Source organism: Hemiscyllium ocellatum, chromosome 11 (assembly GCF_020745735.1).
Source record: "Hemiscyllium ocellatum isolate sHemOce1 chromosome 11, sHemOce1.pat.X.cur, whole genome shotgun sequence".
Taxonomy (NCBI): Eukaryota; Metazoa; Chordata; class Chondrichthyes; order Orectolobiformes; family Hemiscylliidae; genus Hemiscyllium; species Hemiscyllium ocellatum.
This window is the reverse complement of record NC_083411.1, coordinates 14,714,536-14,737,883: the sequence shown is the minus strand read 5'-3', so window position 1 is coordinate 14,737,883 and position 23,348 is coordinate 14,714,536. Positions and strand designations below refer to the sequence as shown.

The 23,348-nt window shown below is 41.2% G+C and overlaps 1 protein-coding gene across 1 annotated transcript in view; it reads left to right on the top strand.

The window, feature by feature from the left end:
* Window positions 1-5,910: 5,910 nt before the first annotated feature.
* Window positions 5,911-23,348, top strand: part of npas2 (neuronal PAS domain protein 2) — a 96,894-nt gene continuing 79,456 nt past the window's right edge. The window contains exons 1-4 of the mRNA XM_060832314.1: window positions 5,911-5,942; window positions 14,692-14,840; window positions 18,171-18,262; window positions 21,142-21,231. Coding sequence (XP_060688297.1) covers window positions 5,911-5,942; window positions 14,692-14,840; window positions 18,171-18,262; window positions 21,142-21,231 — 363 coding nt within the window. The remainder of the gene's footprint in view (window positions 5,943-14,691; window positions 14,841-18,170; window positions 18,263-21,141; window positions 21,232-23,348) is intronic.

The following is a 23,348-nucleotide window of genomic DNA, read 5'->3' as shown; positions in this document are numbered from 1 at the left end:
AGCTGTACTTGTCATTTCTACCATATACAACTGATATAGTAAAAACGAGACAGCGTTCCTCCAGGACCAAGGTGCTACATGGACAGCACAAACTACACAAACAGTACAATCATACAAGGGCAGCACAAAGTGCAAAACTCGCAAAACAGCACAGTAATCCCTGACAAGACAAGACAATATGGACTACAGTAAGGCGGTTGACAAGGTTCCCCATGGGACACTGGTTAGCAAGGTTAGATCTCATGGAATATAAGAAGAACTAGCCATTTCGATACAGAACTGACCCAAAGATAGAAAGAGGGTGGCGGTGGTGGTAGAGGGTTGTTTTTCAGACTGGAGGCCTGTGACCAGTGGAGTGCCAGAAGGATCCACTACTTTTCATCATTTATATAAATGATTTGGATGTGAGCATAAGAGGTATAGTTAGTAAGTTTGCAGATGACACCAAAACTGAGGTGAAGTGGACAGCCAAGAAAGTTATCTCAGATTACAATGGGACCTTGATTAGATCAGCCAATGGGCTGAGAGGTGGCAGATGGAGTTTAATTCAGATAAATGCAAGGTTTTATATTTTGGGAAAGCAAATCTTAGCAGGACTTATACACTTACTGGTAAGGTATGGATAGATAAATAGACAAAGTCTCTTTCCTTGGGTCAGGGAATCCAGAATTAGAGGGTATAGGTTTAGGGTGAGAGGGGCAAGATATAAGAGAGACCTAAGGGGCAACTTTTTCATGCAGAGGATGGTACGTATATGGAATGAGCTGCCAGGGGAAGTGGTGGAGGCTGGTACAATTGCAACATTTATCAAGGCATTTGGATGGGTATATGAATAGGAAGGGTTTGGAGGGATTTGGGCCAGGTTCTGGTAGGTGGGACTAGATTGGGTTGGAATATCTGGTCAGCATGGATGGGTTGGTCCAAAGGGTGTGTTTCCATGTTGTACATCTCTATGACTCTAATAGGCACACTTGTGAACAAATTACAATGTAATAATGAATGGTCATTAGTAAAACATCATTTTAGCAACAATTCGAAAAATCGTGCAAAGAACTGTAGATGGAATAGAATGCGACCATACTGTGTTAAGGAGCCCCATGGCTTGGGGGAAGAAACTGTTGCACAGTCAGGCCGTGACGGACCAAATGCTCTGGTATCTTCTGCCAGTTGACAGGTGGAAGAAGGGTTTGAGTGAGGGGTGTGTGGGGCCTTCCACAATTAATGCTCTTCACCTTGTGGATGCAGCGCGTGGTGTAAATATCTGTAATGGAGGGAAGAAAGACACCAATGATGTTCTCAGCTGTCCTCACTATCCATTGTAGGTTCTTATGCTCCAAGATTCCAGAACCAGGCAGTGATTCAGCAGCTCAGGGTACTCTCAATGAACCCTCTGTAGATAGTGGTGAGGATGGGGGTGGGGGTGGGCTTTCCTCAACCTGCACAGAAAGTAGAAAGACTGCTGGGCTTTCTTGGCTATGGCACTGGTGTTGAGGGCCCAGGTGAGATTCTCTGCCAGGTGGACGCCAAAACATTTGGTGCTATTCACAATATCCATGGGGGAGCCGTCAATGTCCAGTGGAGAATGGTTGTTCCATGCCCTCCTGAAGCCAACAACCATCTCTTTCACTTTGTCCACATTCAGGGATAGGTTGTTGATTCTGCACCAGTCGCTGCTGCACCTCCTCTCTATGCTGACGCATCGTTCCTGCAAATGAGACCCACTAAAGTCATGTCATCAGCAAACCTAATGGTATGATTCAAGCAGTGCATCATTGCACAGTCATATGAACAGCAGTGGCCTGAGCTTAAATACCTCTTTGCAAAAAAAGGAAAAATCCACACAGATTTTGATGGGAGAGATGTCAGGGAAAGGAAGGATCAGTATGGACTGCCTCTTTGGTTACTAAAATCAAACCAAATCAGAGAAAAGCTGAGCTGGGAGGACTGGCCATTCCCTTTTCATTGTACAACTTTTTTTTTAAACTTGAAAGCCTTTTCTCTGAGGGAGTATCTGTTAGCTAAAACCAAATTGGCCCTAAAACTCTTCAAACTTCGACCTCCCAGAGTCTCTGGGTTCACAAACCCTCTGAAAAAAATACCAAGGACAACATAACTTTGTTAAAGGAGCAGCATCATCACAATATAAAGCCCAGTACCGTATTATTCCAGCACTGGTTTAAATCACACTACTCTAAAACTTCATGCAAATGAAACGATTAATGGAAATTGAAGTTAAGAAAGAAAATAATCACCTGATCACCCCTTACTAATTAGGAGCCTTTCTATCCAATCCATTACTTTCGAACTTGTGATGTAATGGAATACAGCTCCAATGATCCTCCCTGTGTGATGGATGAGTTAGGCTGCTACTTGAACAGAGCAGTCATGGTGACTCTGCTGACTTCTTCCAGAATCCTCGTCAGTCTCTTCACACTAGCACCCTCTGGTGATGGATGTAAAACCTGTCCTCAATGAAGTGAAATTATTGAAGATTTTGAGTTATTTCCTTGTAATTAGAATATAGAACATAGAAAAGTACAGCACAGAACGGGCCCTTCAGCCCAGGATGTTGTGCTGAGGATTATTCCTAATCTAAAATAAAATTCCCAAACCTATGCACCCCTCAATTCACTGCTATCCAAGTGCATGTCCAGCAGGTGCTTAAATGTCCCTAATGACTTCGCTTCCACCACCACAGCTGGCAACACATTCCATGCATTCACAACTCTCTGTGTAAAGAACCTGCCTCTGATGTCTCCTTTATACCTTCCTCATAATATCTTAAAACTATGACCCCTCGTGTCAGTCAATCCTGCCCTGGGGGAAAGTCTCTGGCTATTGACTCCATCTATTCCACTCGTTACCGTGTATACCACAATCAGGTCACCTCTTTTCCTCCAACTCTCCAGAGAGAAAGGTCTGAGCTTATTCAACCTTTTTTCATAAGGCAGGCCCTTCAGTCCAGACAGCATCCTGGTAAACCTCCTTTGCACCGTCTCCAAAGCCTCCATATATTTCCTATAATAGGGCGACCAGAACTGGACATAATATTCCAAGTGTGGTCTCACCTGGATCTTGTAGAGCTGCAGCAAAACCTCACGGCTCTTAAACTCGATCCCCCTGTTACTGAAAGCCAAAACACCGTATGCTTTCTTAACAACCCTATCCACTTGAGTGGCAACTTTGAGGGATCTATGCACTTGAACACCAAGATCCCTCTGTTCCTCCACACTGCCAAGAATCCTGTCCTCAATCCTATATTCAGCTTTTGAGTTTGACTTTCCAAAATGCATCACTTCGCATTTATCCAGGTTGAACTCCATCTGCCATTTCTCAGCCCAGCTCTGCATCCTGTCTTTGTCGCGCTACAGCCTGCAATAGCCCTCAATACTATCAATGGAACCTCCAACATTTGTGTCATCGGCAAACTTACTAACCCACTCCTCAACCTCCTCATCCATGTCATTTATAAAAACTACAAAGAGCAGAGGCCCAAGAACAGAGCTCAGTGGGACACCACTCACCACTGACCTCCAGGCAGAATACTTTCCATCTACAACCACTCTATGCCTTCTGCCAACCAACCAATTCTGAATCCAGAGAGCCAAATCTCCCTGCATCCCATACTTCCTGACTTTATGAATGTGCCTACCACAGGGAACCTTATCAAATGCCTTGCTGAAGTCCATATACACCACATCCACTGTTCGACCTTTTGTTGACCTGTCTCACCACTTTCTCAAAGAACTCAATAAGATTTGTGAGGCATGACCTACCCCTCACAATGCTGACTGCCTTTAATCACACTATACTTTGCCAAATAGTCATAAATCCTATCCCTCAGAATTCTTTCCAAAACCTTGCTGACCACAGACATAAGACTGACTGCTCTGTAATTGCCAGGGATTTCCCAATTCCCCAATTCTTGAAAAGAGGAGCAATATTTGCTTCCTTCCAATCCTCCGGTACAATTCCCGTGAAGAGTGAGGATCTTCACCAGCAGGTTAGCAACCTCCTTTCTCATTTCCCGGTCTGGCCCTGGGTACTTATCAACCTTAATGTTTGCCAAAACTCCAGCACACCAACTTCCTCAATCTTGATCTGTTCAAGCCTGTTTCCTAGTTCCTCAAAGTTCTCATTCACAACAAGGTCCCTTTCCTTCTCTGAATTTTCAAGAATTTGGTAATGAGAGGAAAACCAATGAGCAATCAAACCTTCATCCCGTAGCTTTCGCAAGCATCCTCCTTTTGACATCAACACAATTCATGACCCTCTCTCACTAGTATCCTTACATACAGATAAGGAAAGATACCACTTTGACTAGGACAACACATCCACCCGAGGACAAGCTAAACAGAGACATTCACAAGAATTCCTAGAAGTATGGCATTCCAACCGGAACTCTATCAATGAACACATTGACTTGGACCGCATTTACCACCCCCTGAGAAAAACAACAGCAAATGACATCACCGACCCAAACACTGTAAACCCAAACATTAAATAGATAGCAAGAAACATCAGCAGTGCTTTGTCCGGAGGCTCACTGAAGATGTTACCTAGTATGGTGATGAAATGTCTGAAAATGAACCATCCAGAACCTCAACCTGAGCTACAAATCTTCTCAAAACTTGCTCATAACTGAAAACCATTTTGATCCTTTGATTTTCTTTTTTAGACTGGTTCAAGTTGAGATTGCCTTCACCCTATCGGTAGCCCTATGGGATCCCAGTTGATATTCAAATATCTGCCATTTGTTTGAACAAAATGCATCTTTGCAACCAAAGCATTTAGAGAGGACTTCTGACATGAATCAACCCGCAATTAACTTTTGAACCTGGCCTCGTTTGTTCTCTCTCTTTCTAAAATCAACTGCTGCCCACAATCCAAAGGGCACCTTTAGCTCACAGCTCCAAACCAAAAATGATTTTAAAAAATGTAAACAAAAAACTTTCACCCTCAGAAGAATGAAATGCAATTTTAAAAATGTGTTTAACTGCAAGGTTAGCAATAATTAAATGACAAACAAAACACAAAATTCACAGTCAGTTTTCCTTCTAACAGATTCTGAATCACGATTCAAATTTCTTGGTCTTAAATTTACTACAGTTTACATTCGGTATATTACATCAGCAATTATGTTTTCTTTGCCAGAAATATGAATTGTTTTTATGTTAAAAAACTGGAAAATAAATTTCAGTGTTTTGGTTTAGATTTCTCAATAAAAATTAATGAATTATGATCAGTAAAAACTGAAGTCTCAGTTTCAATGTCGAACATAGCCTTCAAAGTATTGAAGATAGCTAACACACCAAGGCAATCTTTTTTAACAGTTGAATATCTGTGCTGATGTTGATTCAACCTCTTGAAAAAAAAGCCACAGACTCTTCCAATCCTGCCTTGCCATCCCAAAGAAGAACCTTTTCAATGCCCAATCACCAGCGTGTGCTGTTAATCTACATGTTTGTTAAAGTTAGGTGCCGTTAATGCAGGTTTAGGCATTAAAATTGCTTTTAGCTTTTCAAAGGCTGCCTGACATACTGTTGACCCAACCATGTTCATCTGTTTTTGCAGCAAATCCGTCAAGGATGTGGCTATCATACTCAAGTTAGGGACTTTTTTCGATAAAATCCGTATATTCCCAAAACCCTCACTATCTCTCAGTTAAAGCTCAAGTTTATACAATATGTAAATAGATATAGAATTGCAGTAGAAGCCCAATCGTTAACTCAAAGAAGCCTTTCTAGTCAGACCAGAAAGAAACTATTCTCATTCATGACACTTGGACATGAATGAATAAATACACACAAAACCGATACTATGTCTAATTTGTTGGTGGCGAGATTTCATTGTTATTTAGCCATGTTTCCATTCATGTTTTGTAGAGACTACAGCTGTGGAGGTGAGCTGATGGACGACGATGAGAAAGACAGGGCAAAGAGGTGAGAGCTGGAAAATATGTATGAACCCGTGTTTCCCCCGGGTGCTCCGGTTTCCTCCCACAGTCTAAAAATGTGCAGATTAGGTGGACTGGCCACGCTAAATTGTCCGTAATGTTAGGGGAAGGAGTAACTCTAGGGGAGTGGGTCTGGGTGGGTTGCGCTTTGGCGGGTCAGTGTGGACTTGTTGGGCTGAAGGGCCTGTTTCCACACTGTAAGTAATCTAATCTAAAAAAAAACTTACAATGCCCGTTCAGCTCAATTTGTAAAAGTTACAACAACAACATAGACTGTGCAGTGCCAGCTGTGGAGTTTGTGTCCTAATTTGACCATTCCGAATGGATAAAAGAAGAGCATTGACTAGAATGTCACTGGTTTAATCCTCAGCCTTTTGTGAGTTTGTTCATTTTATTATTTCGGAAAGAAAATGTCTGCAAAGGTGGAAGATTCCAAAAATCTGTCTGTTCTGCGAATGTCAAGAACCTGAATATTTCCTGAGAAATCTTTGTGAAAAATACATCGGATCATCACCTGCTATTGTTAGAAAATCTAGTTAAGGGTACACCAAACATTTACAATATAAAATTGTGTTTCATTCATAAGCAAACTTTATGTAAATCCCCAACTAGTCAAGACAATATGTTCAGAACAGACTGGTTGGACCAAAGGGCAGTATGGGTGGCTCAGTGGTTAGCAAGGCTGCCTTACAGCATCAGGGAAGCGTGTTTGATTCCAGCTTTGGGTGACTGTGTGGAGTTTGCACGTTCTCCCCATGTTTGTGTGGATTTCCTCTCGGTGCTCCAGTTTCCACCCTCAGTCCAACGTTGTGCAGATTGGGTGGATTGGCCATGTAAAATACCCATTGTTTCCAGGGACGTGCAGGCTGAGTGGGTTAGCCATGGGAAATGCAGGGTTATATGTAGGGGAGGCGGCGGGGGGGGGGGGGAGAAAGTTGCTTTTCAGAGGGTTGGTGTGAACTCAGTAGGATTTTATAATAAAAAACTTCTGTGCTGATGACTGTAAGAACAGAGTATTTACAAACAAATGAGAAAGAAGAATGGGACCCCTTTTTAACTCTTTGTTTGTAAAAACAGATATTTTTATTTCTTTTTAGCATGTTGCATAGCTAATTAACATTGTAAATGAAAGAAAGAGGATTTTTATTATCAAGAAACCCAGAGAAAAAGTAATTAAAAAAAGAACATATTTTAAAATGAGAATTCCACTGACTGGGATACAGTAATTGTAATGAGGTCAGCCAGATGATCTCTTAGAATATGAGTTCTCTGATTGGGGCTGTTAATTTGGTCCATTCAGGGAGCCCTGGCTGACAGATATAAACAGGAGTGTCAGAGTTTCTGCACACTCTGAGAGCTGGCTCTGAGGTGCCGGATCAGTGTCAAGGACTCTCGATGTGTAAACAAAGGGTAACTTGGTGACGGGATACTATCCTCTGTGGCATTATTTCAAGGTAGAAATAAATTGCAGTTTTTGAGGTGATAGATTTTAAATCTGAGGCCCCTGGGTTTTTGAATTTATTCATGGGATGTGGCCATTCATCGCCCATCACAATTCTTCTAAAATTCCAAGTATACCATGTCGATTGACTCTCCACCAATTTTGTTCGGACTGTCTTCAGAAAATTCCAACACGTTCATCAAACTCAATTTTCTATTTGCAAATCTATGCTGACTGTGTCCTGTTGGATAATTATCAACCACATGCCTATTTATCCCATATTTATAATAGATTCTAGCATTTTTGCTACTACTGATTAGGCTAATTAGTGTGTAGTTCCAAGTTTCATCTCTTGTTCCTTTCTTAAATACTGGGGTGACATTTGCTATCCTCTAATCCACAAGAATCATTTCAGAATCTAAAGAATTTTGGATGATAATCACTGATGCATCAACTAACTCTACAGCCATCTCCTTAAGCACTCTAGGATTTACACCATCATGTCTTAACGTTTCTGCTCCAAACATTTCTCCAGTATAATTGTCTTACCAATGCTTGTTTCCTTCAATTCCTCATTCCCCTAGCCTCTTGGATCTCCAGACCTGGGAGATTTCTAGTAACTTCCACAGTGAAAACAGACAAAATATAATAATTTACTTCAATGATAAGTTTGGGCCATTTCTCTCTTTCCCTTCATAAATTGTATGACTCTGCCTGCAATTGATGCACATGTGTTTTAGCTAAATGCTTCCTTTTTAGATAGCAATAGAAACTTTAAAATCAGTTTTTACCTTTTATTCTGCTACATTACAATTATATCTATTATCCCTTTCCTTATTAGTCTCTTGAACCACCTTTTTGTATTCTACAAACCTCCCAATCTTCAGAATTATTGTTTTTTCTGCCAAATTTATAGGCCTTTATTTTAATCCAACACAATCCTGAACCTTTTTTCTTAGCCATGGTTGACTGACCTTTTTTTTAGCGTCTGCACCTTGAACCAATGTAGAGTTGTGATAAGTCATGTCATTGGTACAAATGTAGACCATAACTTCAGGCTGATCTCTCCCCTGAGATGCCAATGTTCTGGTACATTCTTGAACCTGACACCAGGGATGCAATACACATTCTGGGTCATGTTTATTGCCACAGATTGTCTCAGTCAGATCCTCTTACTGTGGAATCCCCTATAACTATTGTTCCATTCTTCATCCTTCTTTTCTGTGCAGCTGGGTCACCAGGAATGCCTTGGATTTGGCTTTGGCTGCACTCCCTCTGGAATTCTGATTAGCCACAATGATAGTGTCTGAGAACTGCCACCTGGTTTTCTTAGATTTGCTGGTAGTCACCTGTTTGAGGACTTCTGATTTGTCATTTGACCACTTTTCTATATGTGCCAGACATGAATTCCTCTGCCTCACAGATACATCACCGTGACTTCAGTCTTTGTTAAAGTTTTAAAACTCAGAGGTCTAGCTTGTGAAGCAGGTAAGACTCCCTGCAGATGTGTTTGTCTGTGACACGTGCTATGTGTATATTGCAGGATATACACCTCACCTGGTTCTTCCTGTCAGCCATCCCATAATTCCAAAACCTATTTGTTACCCTTCGAATAAGTATGAACTTACTAAAACATTTCACAAGCTTTCTTTCAGAAATCAAAAAGAAACAAAGTTGACAGACTCAAACACAAATTAAATAGACAACTTGCACTTTAAAATTTGGAAATATTGATGGAACCAATCAGCTATCTTCTCTGCATTTGTGATGATATGTCACCATTGGTCACAGTACAGTTAAGGGTCTAAATCCACACCTTACGATCTCCCCATTCATATTTCACTCTGAAAACCTAATTTCTTGGACTAAACATTAATTAAGATATCTCTTCCCTCCTCTGCCCTGAATTCCCATTTTGACCCAAATTCCCAGATACTCACTTTGTCTCACCTCACTCTCACCCACTCCCAGTATTCGAAAATATCATACCGGTGTAAATTAAATCACAAATTTCTCGACATGCACCAAATTGCCTGTTTTCAAAGTCTTTAGATCAATTTTGCACCTTTAGGAGGGGCAACATTTTTTATTCCTGAAGGGTCACATGACATTTGTTTCAATCTGTGGTCAGGTGACCAGTGCAGCCATTTTAGGTCCATGTTGCAAACTTTCAAGAAATAATTAGTGCATAAAAGGTCTCAGTTTTAATAACCTGATGGCAAAGTATTTTTACAACCTCTACCATCAGGGAAAAGGTACAGAGGCCTGAACGCATGCACAAGCCGGTTTCGAAACAGTTTCTACCCTACTGTTGTTAGAATACTGAATGGACTCACAAACTCTTTACATTCGCCCGTACCTGTGTTTTTGTTTTTGCCGCTGTTTAGCTATTATTTACATATCTATGCTACTTAACTCTGTGATCTGCCTGTATTGGTCGCAAGACAAAGCTTTTCACTGTGCCTTGGTACATGTGACAATAAACTCAATTCAATTCAATTCACTTCCAGAGAATTTACCCCAAATTCCAGACACTAACTAGAAGTGGCTTAAACTTTTCTTTTGATCATGCACCCCTGGCATGAATAAAGTGAAAAAATAAAAAGCTTACCCTCACATTTGAATGTCGATTGATCACTGTCAGCAGCGAATCCACGGTAGTTCACTCTTTTGGGTCCCAAACAAAATGGTACCATTGTTACGGGTCTATAATCTTTACCCTCTTTTAGTGAACTTATTGTTAGCCCCAGTCCTCAAGCAGAGGTGAGTTTAAATGTTTCTCAGAATGGTATTGGGCTATAAGCTGCTGTTGTGTGATTTTTAACTTTGTCCACCCCAGTCCAACACCGCCATCTCATGATAGGGACGTAGTCAGGTAAGTTACTAGCAATGGCTGTGATTCTAAAATAAAGTGTTCTCACCCCAGGAGTCTTTAGACTACCAAAGATATCTCAGAATAAAAAATAGAATAGTATAATAGAGACAACTGTCCGAGGTTAACTAATCTCATAGAATTGCCCTTTTAAGAATTCTTTGTGTTTGTATTTGTTTATTGGTGTTGATGCATGTCAGTCTTTTTAATGACTCCTTGATAATACCTTATTATAAGAATCAATCCTTGACTACATTATAGTATGGTTATGAGACTGAGTGTAGAATAATTAAAACATTCAAATCGCAGAGAAATAAATATTGGAAAATGTAAATCCACCGAGAAATGATATAAAGTATCAATTCTCCTCAGAAGTATTTCAAACCAATTAAAAATGAGTTCAGGAGAAATAACAAATAATTACACTAAGATTATAAACCCAATCCAAATATAAAATCATAGTTTTATTTTGTGTTGACTTGCCCCAGCCTAAGGAGAATTCTTTTTAAGAAACTCAACTCTACACTTGTGCCAAAGAAGACTAATCTGTGCCTGATGTTTTCCGACAAAGCTAGCTTCAAGGAAAGTCTGTGCCTCTGAATAAGAGCTTTCAGTGTTCTCTGGGTACTTCAAGAATTCTTGTAGGATAAAACTGTCTGATTGCTTATGTGTCTAAGTGATTGTATCTTTGTGTGTATGTCTACATTTGTGTGAGTCTGCATATGCGTTTGTATGTCTGCATATGTGTGTATGTCTGTATCTATGGTATATGTCTGCACATATCTGTATATGCCTGTGGCATTTATCTGTATGGTGTGTGTGTCTACATATGTGTCTGTGTGTGTCTTCATGTGTTTGATTATGTGTGCACATGTGTACATGTGTTTTGATTTGATTTGATTTATTATTGTCACATGTACCTAAGTACAATAAAAAGTTTTATTTTGTGAGCAGTGCAGGCCAATCAAACAATATAAAGATCATAGGGTGATTGAACAGAGTGAGGAAGACAAAGTTATAGCTGCAAAGAAGGTGCACAAAAAGTAAAAACTTAGAAAGGAGATTTCCAAGGAAACAACAATTCTAAGATATTTTAGAATACGATCTCCTGTAGACAGCTCGTAAACAGTCACCCAGTGTCCATAAGCAGACATCGTGAAATGACATACCATCTGTGTGTGTGTTTGTGTGTTGTGTGGGTGTGTGGGTGTGTGTGTTTGTGTGTGTGTGTGTGTGTGTGTGTGTGTGTGTGTGGATGTGTTTGTGTGTGTGTGTGTGTATACAGTGTTGATTACCATTTTGTTTCTGGCAAAGATTTAAATTCTGCATTAGCTATTTTAAATCCTAACACTTCGAATTTTGCATTAATTCAAACTTTATAAATTCTGCATCAATTGAGTTAATTCCTTAACACCATTGAGCTTTGATTGGTCTATTTGGAAAAGGACCCAGATGCCCTTGATACTCGGAAGCCTACGAGAAATGGTAAAGGAAGTCAGCAAATTCATTTGAACTGCTGAGTTACTTTTTTTGGGTTCATTGATATAATTCTGTCCTAACTGCCTGTATTGTTGTTTGCTGTGACTGGAGACCTTTACTGTTCTCTTCAGATAGAGAACAAAAAGTTCAGTGTAGGATTTAAATGATGGCTTGAGAGACAATATTTCCAGCAAATTCATGGAGATGGATGCTGTGACTGTGACTTCAATGTGGGATTCAGCCAGGAAGCAGCTTGTGTCAAAACACTGCATTAATGGAAGCATGATCCTGAGCTTCCAGTTGGTGACATTTAATTTTCCACCTTGCTTCCACACTTTCAGTCCTTGTCCTGCAACAGTGTTCCAGTCAAACACATCACGAGCTCAAAGAATAACACCTCATCTTTTGACTTGATACCATACATTGATACCATACAGCCAGCTGGACTCAGCACTAAGTTCCACCATTTTAGATCACAACCTCTGCCTTCATGCTGTTCTATGCATTTCATTGGATTGATCTTGTCTTCTTTTTTCTCTCTTTGTCCCTGCCTGTTGCATTCACGAGCTGCTATCCAGCTCATCTGGACACATCTTTACTATGCCCGTCAGTCCCTTTGGCTTTTTGTTCAATTAATTTCTCTCAACATGAACCCCATCACAGAAATTCCATTTGTTCTTCCTGTCAAAGAGCCAGAGTTTTTACAGCATGGTTAGGTGTGTTCTGATGAAAAGTCACTGGACTCGAAATGTTGACTCTACTTTCTGCTGCTAGACTTGCTGACTTTCTTTCGCAATTTCTGTTTTTGTTCAGATTTCCAGCATCCACAGTTCTTTGCTTTATTTTAGTGGAAAGAGGCCCTTCATCCCTTCAAATCCATGCTGGCCATGAAACATCTCTCTATCACATTCTTCTTCTTGGTCCCTTACTTATTTCATTGGTTCAAAAAACGTACGTTTCTAACTTTAATCAGTTCAGATGAAAGATCATTGACTTAAAATATGAACTCTGACCAGAATCTTTTTTTTATTTCAAAAATATACTTTATTCATAAAATTATTTGGATCTCTATACAATTGGTCATGCCATTCTTGTGCACACATTACATTGTTTTATATACAGACACCGAAATTTATTTTTCCTATATACAAGTCTGTACATTTACTATCCAGCTCTTCTGAGGCAGAGCCCAAATGACTGGGTGGGCCCCCTGTTCTTCTTAGGCAGGCAGATGTTACACGGTGGTCTTTCCCCACCGCACCTTGGCGACAGCTGCCCCAAGCTTCAGCGTATCCCTCAACATGTAGTCCTGGACCTTGGAATGTGCCGGTCTGCAACACTCAGTCGGGGTCAACTCCTTCAGCTGGAAGATCAACAAGTTTCAGACCCCCCAAAGAGCGTTTTTCACCGAATTGATGATGCTCCAGGCGCAGTTGATTTCGTCTTGGTGTGCACAGACCGTAGATCACGGAGTCCCGCATCACGACGCTGCCCGGGATGAACCTCGACAAACACCACTGCATTCCTCTCCAGACTTCCTCTGCATAGGCACATTCCAGAAGGAGGTGTGTGACAGTCTCGTTCCCCCCCCCCCGCCACAGCCACTTCGAGGGCAGCGTGCGGTGCGGCTGAGAGTCCGGGCGTGCATAAAGGATCTCACAGGCAGAGCCCTTCTCACCACCAGACAAGTCATGTCTTGGCGCCTGTTGGAAAGTTCTGGCGATGAGGCATTCTGCCAAATGGCTTTGACAATCCGCTCAGGGAACTGCTCGATAGGATCCACCTTCTCCTTTTCTAGAAGAGTCTCAAGGACACTACGTGCTGACCACTTCCTGATGGATTTGTGGTCAAAGGTGTTTTTCCTCATAAACTTCTCCACGAAGGACAGATGATACGGAACGGTCCAACTACTCAGAGCGTTCCGCAGCAGCACCAGGGAAAGGTAGAACCTCAGTACATAGTTACACTTGGTGTTTGCGTACCGGGGATCCACACACAGCTTGGTGCAGCCACACACAAAGGTGGCCATCAGGGTGAGGGTGGCATTGGGTGTGTTTTTTCCCCCAAGACTTGGTGCACGCCCCAGCCCCCCCCCCCCCACCAAACCACATCTTTCCTGATGAAGGGCTTATGCCCGAAACGTCGAATTTCCTGTTCCTTGGATGCTGCCTGACCTGCTGCGCTGTTCCAGCAACACATTTTCAGCCGCCAAACCAAATACCCAGCATCTTCAGGTGGTCGGTCCTGACGGTGAAGGGGATTGAGGATTGGTCGGCCCAGTTCCCGAAGAGCATGGCCTCGCTTTTGCCTCGGTTTACCTTGGCCCCCGAGGCTTGTTTGAAGTGGTTACATATGCACATGAGTCTGCGCACGGACAGCGGATCCGAGCAGAAAACGGCGACGTCATCCATGTACAGGGAGGCCTTAACCTGCAGGCCCCCGCTGCCAGGAATAGTCATCCCTCTCAGGCTCGCATCCTTCATGATGGACTCGGCAAATGGCTCTATGCAGCACACAAACAAGAACAAGGCAGGAGAGAGAGCCCTGCCTGCCTCCAGATCTGACTGGGAAGCTATCTGATTCCCACCTATTGATTGAGACTGCACTGACAATGTTGGTGTAGAGCAGTCTGATCCAATTGCAGATTCCCTCCTCAAAGCCCATTTTGGAGAGATCATCTCTCATATACCTGTGTGATATCCTGTCAAAGGCTTTCTCCAGGTCCAGGCTGATCAGGCAGGTGTCCAACCCTCTGTCCTGCATGTGGGTGATCGTATCCCTGAGGAGTGCAAGTTTTTGATCATACTTTTCCTGTTTGCAAGATTATTTTCAGATAAATTTTCACATATTCAGCTCACCAATCACGTGTATGTGTGTTAGCTTGTGTCTTGTTGGATTCATAAATTTTAGCTCAGGACCTAAATGATATCCTTCTCATCAAAGGGCTTCACGAAACAAATCAGAGAAGAAACGAAGGGACCAGTTTAATGTGCTTATCAAGGAACTTAGTACCATGCTGCAGGGCTCCACACACAAGATGGACAAGTCGACTGTGCTACAAAGGACAATTGATTTTTTACAGAAACAAAAAGGTAAGAGTGTGGACCAGGGTTTCTAATGCAAAACAATGCTTGGTCTTGTTTGACATTGGGAATTTTCTTCATTGGAATTCCAGTTTTGTTGTGATTGTGATGATCCTATAGCTTTAAGAGGTATATTTGGTTCTTTTTTTAAATTAGGTTTTAAGACAGAAGTGAGAGCTGAATATTTGAATCCACTAAATTAAGCAACTTGAGAGGCCTTTTTTTTGTAAAAGGTAGGAACAATATAAGCAGCCTGAATGGGTGGGATCAAGCTCCCACAAAAGCAGAGTTTTAATTTTTAGTTTTCAGACGCAGTTGTTGCCGGGATCCTGAAGCTGGGTGGAAGCTGCAGTACATCTTTCCCTGCTACTCACTCTTGTTCAGAGATTTCTCTTGTTGTTTTCCTCTGACCGGAGAATTGCCTGTGAGGTAACCCAGTTTTCTAAACTTGCCTTCATTGAAGGAGTGTTTATGGGATGTTACTGTATTATTTAGTTGGAAAATAATCTAGTATTCTGTTAAGTTTTCCACTGGAATTAATTTATCCCAATTGCTTCTTTCTTTTGCTGCATTTTAATTATAGTTTATAAATAAAGTGTGTTTTGCTTCAAATCTGGTAGTCTGACCTATTGAATTACATCCAGAACCCATTGCGTGGCACTTGCCTTTAAGATAAGAAAAAGTTAGAGTCGAGGCTATCTTCTCAATATATTTTGAGGGGGTTTGGTCTGGTCCATAACATAATTCAAAAACTAATGGCCAGACCTCAAGGATACCTTACTCATTATTTATGGTTATTTTAATCATCCTGTTCAGTTATATCATACCTCTGGGGCAGGTGGGACTTCAGCCTGGACTTTCTGACCCATAAGTAGGGACACTACCACTAAGCCACAAAACCCTTTGCAGTAAATTGCATTGAGCGACATAGAGTGATACAGATGGACAGCATGGATACGGACCCTTCGGTCCAACTCGTTAATGCTGTCCAGATATCCTAACCTAATCTAGTCCCATTTGCGAGCACCTAGCCCATATCCCTCCAAACCTCCTTCTTCATACACCCACCCCGATGCCTATTAAACGCTGTTATTGTACCAGCCTCCACACTTCCCCTGGCAGCTCATTCCATACACACACCACCCTCTGTGTGAAAAAGTCTCCCCTTTGGTCCATTTTATATCTTCGCCCTCTCACCCTAAACCTATGCCCTCTAGTTCTGAACTCCCCCACCCCAGGGAAAAGACCTTGCCCCTCATGATTGTACAAACCTGTGTAAGATAACCTCTCAGCCTCTGACCCGCCCCAGGAAAAATAGCCCCAGTCTATTCAGCCTCTCCCTATAGTTCAAATCCCCCAACCCTGGCAACATCCTTTTAAATCTTTTCTGAACCCTTTCAAGTTTCACAACATTCTTCCGATAGGGAGGGGATCAGATGACCAATCACCTTCTTCACTGTCCTTTTTACCTGCCACTCTACTTTCAAGGAGGTATGAAGCTGCACTCCAGGTCTCTTTGTTCAGCAACACTCCCTGGGACCTTACCATTAAGTGCATAAGTCCTGCTCTGATATGCTTTTCCAAAAATGCAGCACCTTGTATTTATCTAAATTAAACTCCATCTGCCACTCCTCAGCCCATTTGCCCATCTGATCAAGATCTGATTGTACTCTAAGGTAACCTTCTTCGCTGCCATTTACAATTTTGGTGTCATCTGCAAACTTATGAACTAAACCTCCTACATTCACATTCAAAACATTAATATAAATGATGAAAAGCAGTGGACCCAGCACTGATCCTTGTGGCATTCCACTGATCACAGGCCTCCAGTCTGAAAAGCAATCCTTCACCACCACCCTCTGTCTTCTACCTTTGAGCCATTTCTGTATCCAAATGGTTTGTTCTTCATGTATTCCATGAGATCTATGATATTGGTCCGACTTGCTGTTCGGACCAATTCTCTACTTGTTGAAACGTTTAGAGCTTTCACAACAAACTAGAAAGCAAAGAGTTGTTATAGCAAGGCAGCTTTTAGAAGGTCAGTCACCTACCAGCTTCTTATAAAGCAGCTATCCAATTTTGGAGAGTTCTCAACATTTAATAATTCAATACAACTTAATAATGACCTTTTCCTTTGCAGAAGATTGACAGCATTTTCCGAAGCTCTCGCAGTAGCCCTGACCTCTTTGTGGATCAGCTTGAAACATCTATTTTGCTTCATTTTGTAGCTTAGTCACTGAGTCTTGTTATCCAAGCTTTAATATATTCCAGACTGGGATCAGTGCATTTCTGGCACTGAGGGAATAAAGGAATCTGGAAATCAGGCAGTGGAACTGATGTAAAAGATCAGTCATGATCCTACTTATTGATGGAACAACTTTGAGAGGCCACATACTGTTCACGCTCCTATTTTGTTATTTTATGGGTGAAACACTGTCAATTCTGAACCAGGCTTCCTCGACTAACCAGCAGGGGCTCCTCTACACAAGTAGGAGAAAGTGAGGACTGCAGATGCTAGAGATCAGAGTCGAGATTGGGGTGCTGGAAAAACACAGCAGGTCAGGCAGCATCTGAGGAGCAGGAGATGGACTAATGAAGGGCTCTTGCCTGAAACGTCGATTCTCCTCGTTGGATGCTGCCTGACCTGCTGTGCTTTACCAGCGCCCCACTCTTGACTCCTCTACACAACACACATTTCTTATCCAGTACCTGTCCCAAAGACTCTTAGAGTCATTTAGTACTTAAGAGGCCCTTCAGCCCATTGTATCTGCACCCACCCACCTATTTTCCTACTTCTCAGCATTTGGCCCACAGCCTCCTGTGTTATGGCATATCAAGTGTTCATCCATGTAGCTATTAAAGGTTGTGAGGTTTCTTGCATCTACTACTCTCCCAGTAAGGTTCCTACTACCTTCTGGATGAAAACCATTTTCTTCAAATCCCCTTTAAACCTCCTGCCTTTCACCTAAAATGATGCCCCCTTATTATTGGCCCTTATACTAAGGGAAACAGCCCCTTTCTATGCGCCCTGTCCAAGGCCATCGTAATCCTACACACCTCAATAAAGTCCCATTCTCCATCTCCTTTTACTTTCAACACCCTTCAAACATGTATCCAATTTCCCCATGTTGAACTTATCTGATTCAATCATAAACTAGACGCTCTGGTCATCAGGCAGAATTCCACCCAGATTCCTTCTCATCGAATCCAGATTAGTCTAGTTTGACAATCATCGTCATGCCAGTTATGCAGTTTGCTTTGAAAATGGAGTTTAAATCAGCTCTCAGACCTGTTTATTCATGAAATAGTTTGTTATATCAGACCTGTGTTCCCTTTCAGAACTCTCAGCCCAAACGGACGCTTGCGAGATCAGGCAGGATTGGAAGCCTTCATTTCTTAGTAATGAAGAGTTCACACAGTTGATGTTGGAGGTAAATAAAATCTCTTCAGTACAAAGCAATCAGCAGCCTCCAAGGCAGAGGCCATATAATTTCCCAGAGCTGGGGATTGGAAAGCAGCACCGATATGAAGAGTGGATCAATCAGAATTATTGTATTCATTCACAGGATATGGGCATTGTGAGCAAGATCAGCATTTATTATCCATCTTTAACTGCCCTGGGGACGGTGGTAGTGTGTTACCTTCCTGAGTACAACTGGGACCATATCAGAATGCAGTTAACACTACTAGGTGACGACAGGAGACTTTATGCCCCAAATAGCAGATGGGACTTTTACAACAAATCCACCATGATCGCCTTCACTGATGCTAGACTTTTTATTCCAGATTTTGTAGGGATAACTGAATTCTCAGAGTGAAAACCAAAATACTTAGTCATGAAAATATTAGTCCTCCATTTTGAAGTACAAAAGTCAGACAAGTATGCCTCATTCATGAATTGTACTATTGTTTTTCCTTCTATGTTAAATACAGAAGGTTGTGAGATTTGAACTCATTTTGGTGGATTTTTAATTCAGGATTACTCCTCTAGTAAGATGACAATTCTACTGCTTACTCCCTACGGTATTGGCAAATAGAACATAGCTTTCGTTCTTTATGTCTCACGTCAGTGCTGAAACATATGGTCAGCCAGCAGGCTCCTTCTTTCTAAAGTCTAACTCGCTGGTAAGAAGTGATGATTAGTCAACTCCTGACTGTAGTATTGGAATATTTCCACTACATCAACTGCAAGAAGAAAAAGCCTAAAACTACAAAGCCAACTATGATTGGCCAATAAAGATAGGCCTTAGTAACAGAGTAAACTGAGAATGATTAATAAAATGAGCAACTTGCAGTGCAGTAATTCCATATATTTTGGACTATATCATAATTGTATACATTAGTAAGATTTTTAGATAGTACTACAATAATGAATAAAGTAGTACTACAGTACTGTAGCATTCTAATAATTAATGAATATTGAATGCTTCCCTGTCAGTTTACAGTACAATTATTACATTCTCACAGCATTCCAAAGTGCGGTTGCATCAGTAAGTTACATTCCAAAGTCATGTTCGTTATAGTTATGAAAAGAAAACATTTAGTTAACTGCTCTGCAAGTCAAGCAAGGGGAAATTAGTGATTAAACTTTTGATGTTTTTCAGATACGTTAAATACCAAGCATCAGAATGGCTACTGACCCAAGACAGTTGCGGTCACCAACTGTAAACATCCGCTTACCTTTAAATTAATTTTAGCTAGGAACATCGAGCATGCATACCTGTGAAATAGTTCATTAATCATGGTGCAGTTTTTACCTGCACATTGCAGAATTCTCGCATTACTAAATAATAACTTTATTAAATGACTTTCCTCAGTAATTTTAGTAATGTTAATATGATTAGGAATTGGTTCATAAGCAAAAGCCATGAATTGCATGTTGTTAAATATGACCAATTCTATTGCAATGTGCTGATTTCCAGATCAATGATGCATCTCTGCTGTAGGCAGAGGTCCAGCAAGAACTGGCCACAATCTGTTTAAAGCAGTTAAACAAAGTGGAGATCTGTCTATGCGAGCAGCCACACACGTATGCATTTCAACATGAACACTTTTTATATATTCACAGTTAAATGTGAGTGCATTTAAATACAACACAGTTCTAAGATGACTTGTTGGCTCATGAAACCAACCCCCAGAACATTAAAGTCTTGATCATTCTAAATCTGAAGCAGTCAAGTCTGACAATATTTTGGTGGCCATGATGTGGAGATACTGATGTTGGACTGGGCTGGACAATGTTAAAAATCACACAACACCAGGTCATAGTCCAACAGGTTTATTTGGAAGCACTAGCTTTCGGAGCGCTGCTCCTTCATCAGGTAGCTGTGGAGTAGGATCATAAGACACAGAATTTATAGCAAAAGATTACAGTGTCATGCAACTGAAAGAACAAACCTAGATTATTCTAAAAGATGAAAAACTTAACAGGAAGCTAGGCTTGTTCAATATATCCTTTCAGTTGCATGACACTGTAATCTTTTGCTATAAATTCTGTGTCTTATGATCCTCCTCCACAGCTACCTGATGAAGGAGCAGTGCTCTGAAAGCTAGCACTTCCAAATAAACCTGGTGCTGTGTGAATTTTAACATTTTGGTGAACATTAATACAGTCTGCCAAGAAAGATCTCTAACTCGAGTTTGAGATACTTCCAACTGCTGCTAGATAATCATGCAAACCATGTCCTAACAGGTAGGCTATTCCTATCGGGACAAACAGCACAAAACTTACTAGAGTGTGCCATGCTTTTTAATGTTTAACACTACATTGTTTTAGTTGCTTAAACTGCAGCAACCCCTTTGTATACACATTAGGGTCCCCAATCTTTAGCTGTGCCAATCTGCAGCTAAAATAACTGAATTTCAGTAATTAGGCTGCATTTTTCTGGATGAGTGAGGGGAAAGGAAGTTCTATATGGGTAGATCTGACAGTAGCTTAGGAAACTTTTAAACATGACAAACCCCCTTTTTTTTGCATGTCACGAAGTTGGCTGATCAAGTATAAGTTATCACATGGGCACAGATATCGAGGTATAATTGACCTATTTCTTCTGCCATCCAGACATTTTAGATTAGATTAGTACAGTGTGGAAACAGGCCCTTTGGCCCAACAAGTCCACACCGACCCTTCAAAGAGCAACCCACCCAGACTATTCCCCTACATTTACCCCTTCACCTAACACTACGGGCAATTTTGCATTTGCTGGTGTAGTGTTCTTAAATTTGCCTCACTTGCTCATAAGCAGAAAGAAATGTAAATGTCACTTGGGTGGTGTTTTAACACTTTTTCTTTAATTTTGTTTCTATTTAGGCTTTAGATGGGTTTCTTATTGCACTTACCGCTGACGGAAACATCATTTATATCTCCGACAGTGTTTCTTCATTGCTCGGGCATTTACCGGTAAGCATTACAGAATTATTCGGTGAGGTTCCCTCTTTTTGCATTTATAATCTTGCACAGTTTGGATAAGGGAGAACCTGTAAGGTCACATGAGACAAAGCAGAATGCAGACTGACTTTGACCAGCTGGTGTTTTTCCTGTTAATGTGCTTTATTCTGTAGCTGTGAATAGACTGCATTGAGCAGCTACAGTCAAGGTGGACGTTCTTTCAACTGTGAGAATTCTTTGTTCCACAGCTTTGACTGAAAGCCTATGCGATTCATTCATAATTTTCGTAATGTTGCTGATATGCTTTTGATTGCTCCCTTGAATATTTCCACCTTGAGGTTTTACAACATTAATTGTCTTGGACTGAAATGCATAATTTTCCATTTTTATTGCTACTTTATTTTAACTTCCGTAAGAAATTCATGAAGTAGTAAATACAGCATCTTAACCAAATGATTTTAAGTAGCGCAGAAACTTTCAGTTTGAGAAAAAAAACACTGATTTAAAATTCCACAACATTCAGTTTGATATATAACTACATCTAGGGTGTAGGTTTGCTCGCTGAGCTGTAGTAGGTTTGATATCCAGACCTTTCATTACCTGGCTAGGTAACATCATCAGTGGCGACCTCCAAGTGAAGCAAAGCTGTTGTCTCCTGCTTTCTATTTATATCTTTCTCCTGGATGGGGTTCCTGGGGTTTGTGGTGATGTCATTTCCTGTTCATTTTCTGAGGGGTTGATAGATGGTATCTAGATCTATGCGTTTGTTTATGGTGTTGTGGTTGGAGTGCCAACGTATTCAAGAAGAACGAATACTCAAATAATACACTGCGCAGATTCCTCAAGAACAAACCACAACAAACACAGCCAGAAACCCTAACCACTTTACCATACATCAAAGAAGTTTCAGAAATGACAGCCAGACTACTGAGACCCCTTGGAATCCTAGTAGCACACAAACCCACCAACACTCTCAAACAAAATCTAACAAACTTAAAAGACCCAGTACAACCCATGGACAAAACCAACGTCATCTACAAATTTTCATGCAAGGACTGCCACAAACACTACGTAGGACAAACAGGAAGAAAGTTAGCCACCAGGATACACGAACACCAACTAGCCACAAAAAGACACGACTCTCTCTCCTTCATCGCCCTACACATGGATGAAAAAAAAACACCATTTCGACTGGGACAACACATCTATCCTGGGACAGGCTAAGCAAAGACATGCCAGAGAATTCCTAGAGGCCTGACAACCACAACACCATAAACAAACGCATAGATCTAGATGCCATCTATCAACCCCTCAGAAAATGAACAGGAAATGACATCACCACAAACCCCAGGAACCCCATCCAGGAGAAAGATATAAATAGAAAGCAGGAGACAACAGCTTCACTTCATTTGGGAGTTGCTATTGATGATGTTACCTAACCAGGTAATGAAACGTCTGGATATCAAACCCATAGCTCAGCGAGCAAACCTACACCCTAAACCTCAACCTGAGCTACAAACCTTCACAAACCTCGCATATAACTACATCAAATAAGCCAGCACCTAATTTGCAAGATCAATCTAAATCATAAACTCTTAGATGTTTATAAAACAAAAGGTGGTCATTCAACCCATTGTGTCTGCACCAGTCAACAAAGATCGAGCCAAACTAATCCCATTTTCTGTCTTTGCGCCATAGCCATGGGGAGCTATAGCAATACAAATAAATATCTAAATACTCCTTAAACTCCAGGAGGTTCCAACTCAAGTACTCTTTCAGGAAACGAGGTCCAGACTTCTACCACCCTCTGAATGAAAAAAAAACTTTCCTCAGCTCTCCTCTAAGTGTTGTAACATTTACAGCAAATCTATGTCCTGTGGTTATTGATTCCTTAACTAATGGGAAAGATGCCTTCCTATCCTTCCTCCCTATGTCTCACGTAATCTTACACACCTCTATCAGATCCCCTCTGAATCTCCACTCCTCCAATGCAAACAGCCCCAGCCTACCCAAATTTACCTCATGGCTCAGACCCACCATCCCAAGTAGCTTCATGTAAATCTCCTCTGCACACTCTCAAACATTTCTCAACAATTCAGATTCCAACAGAGAGTGCAACTCTGAATGAA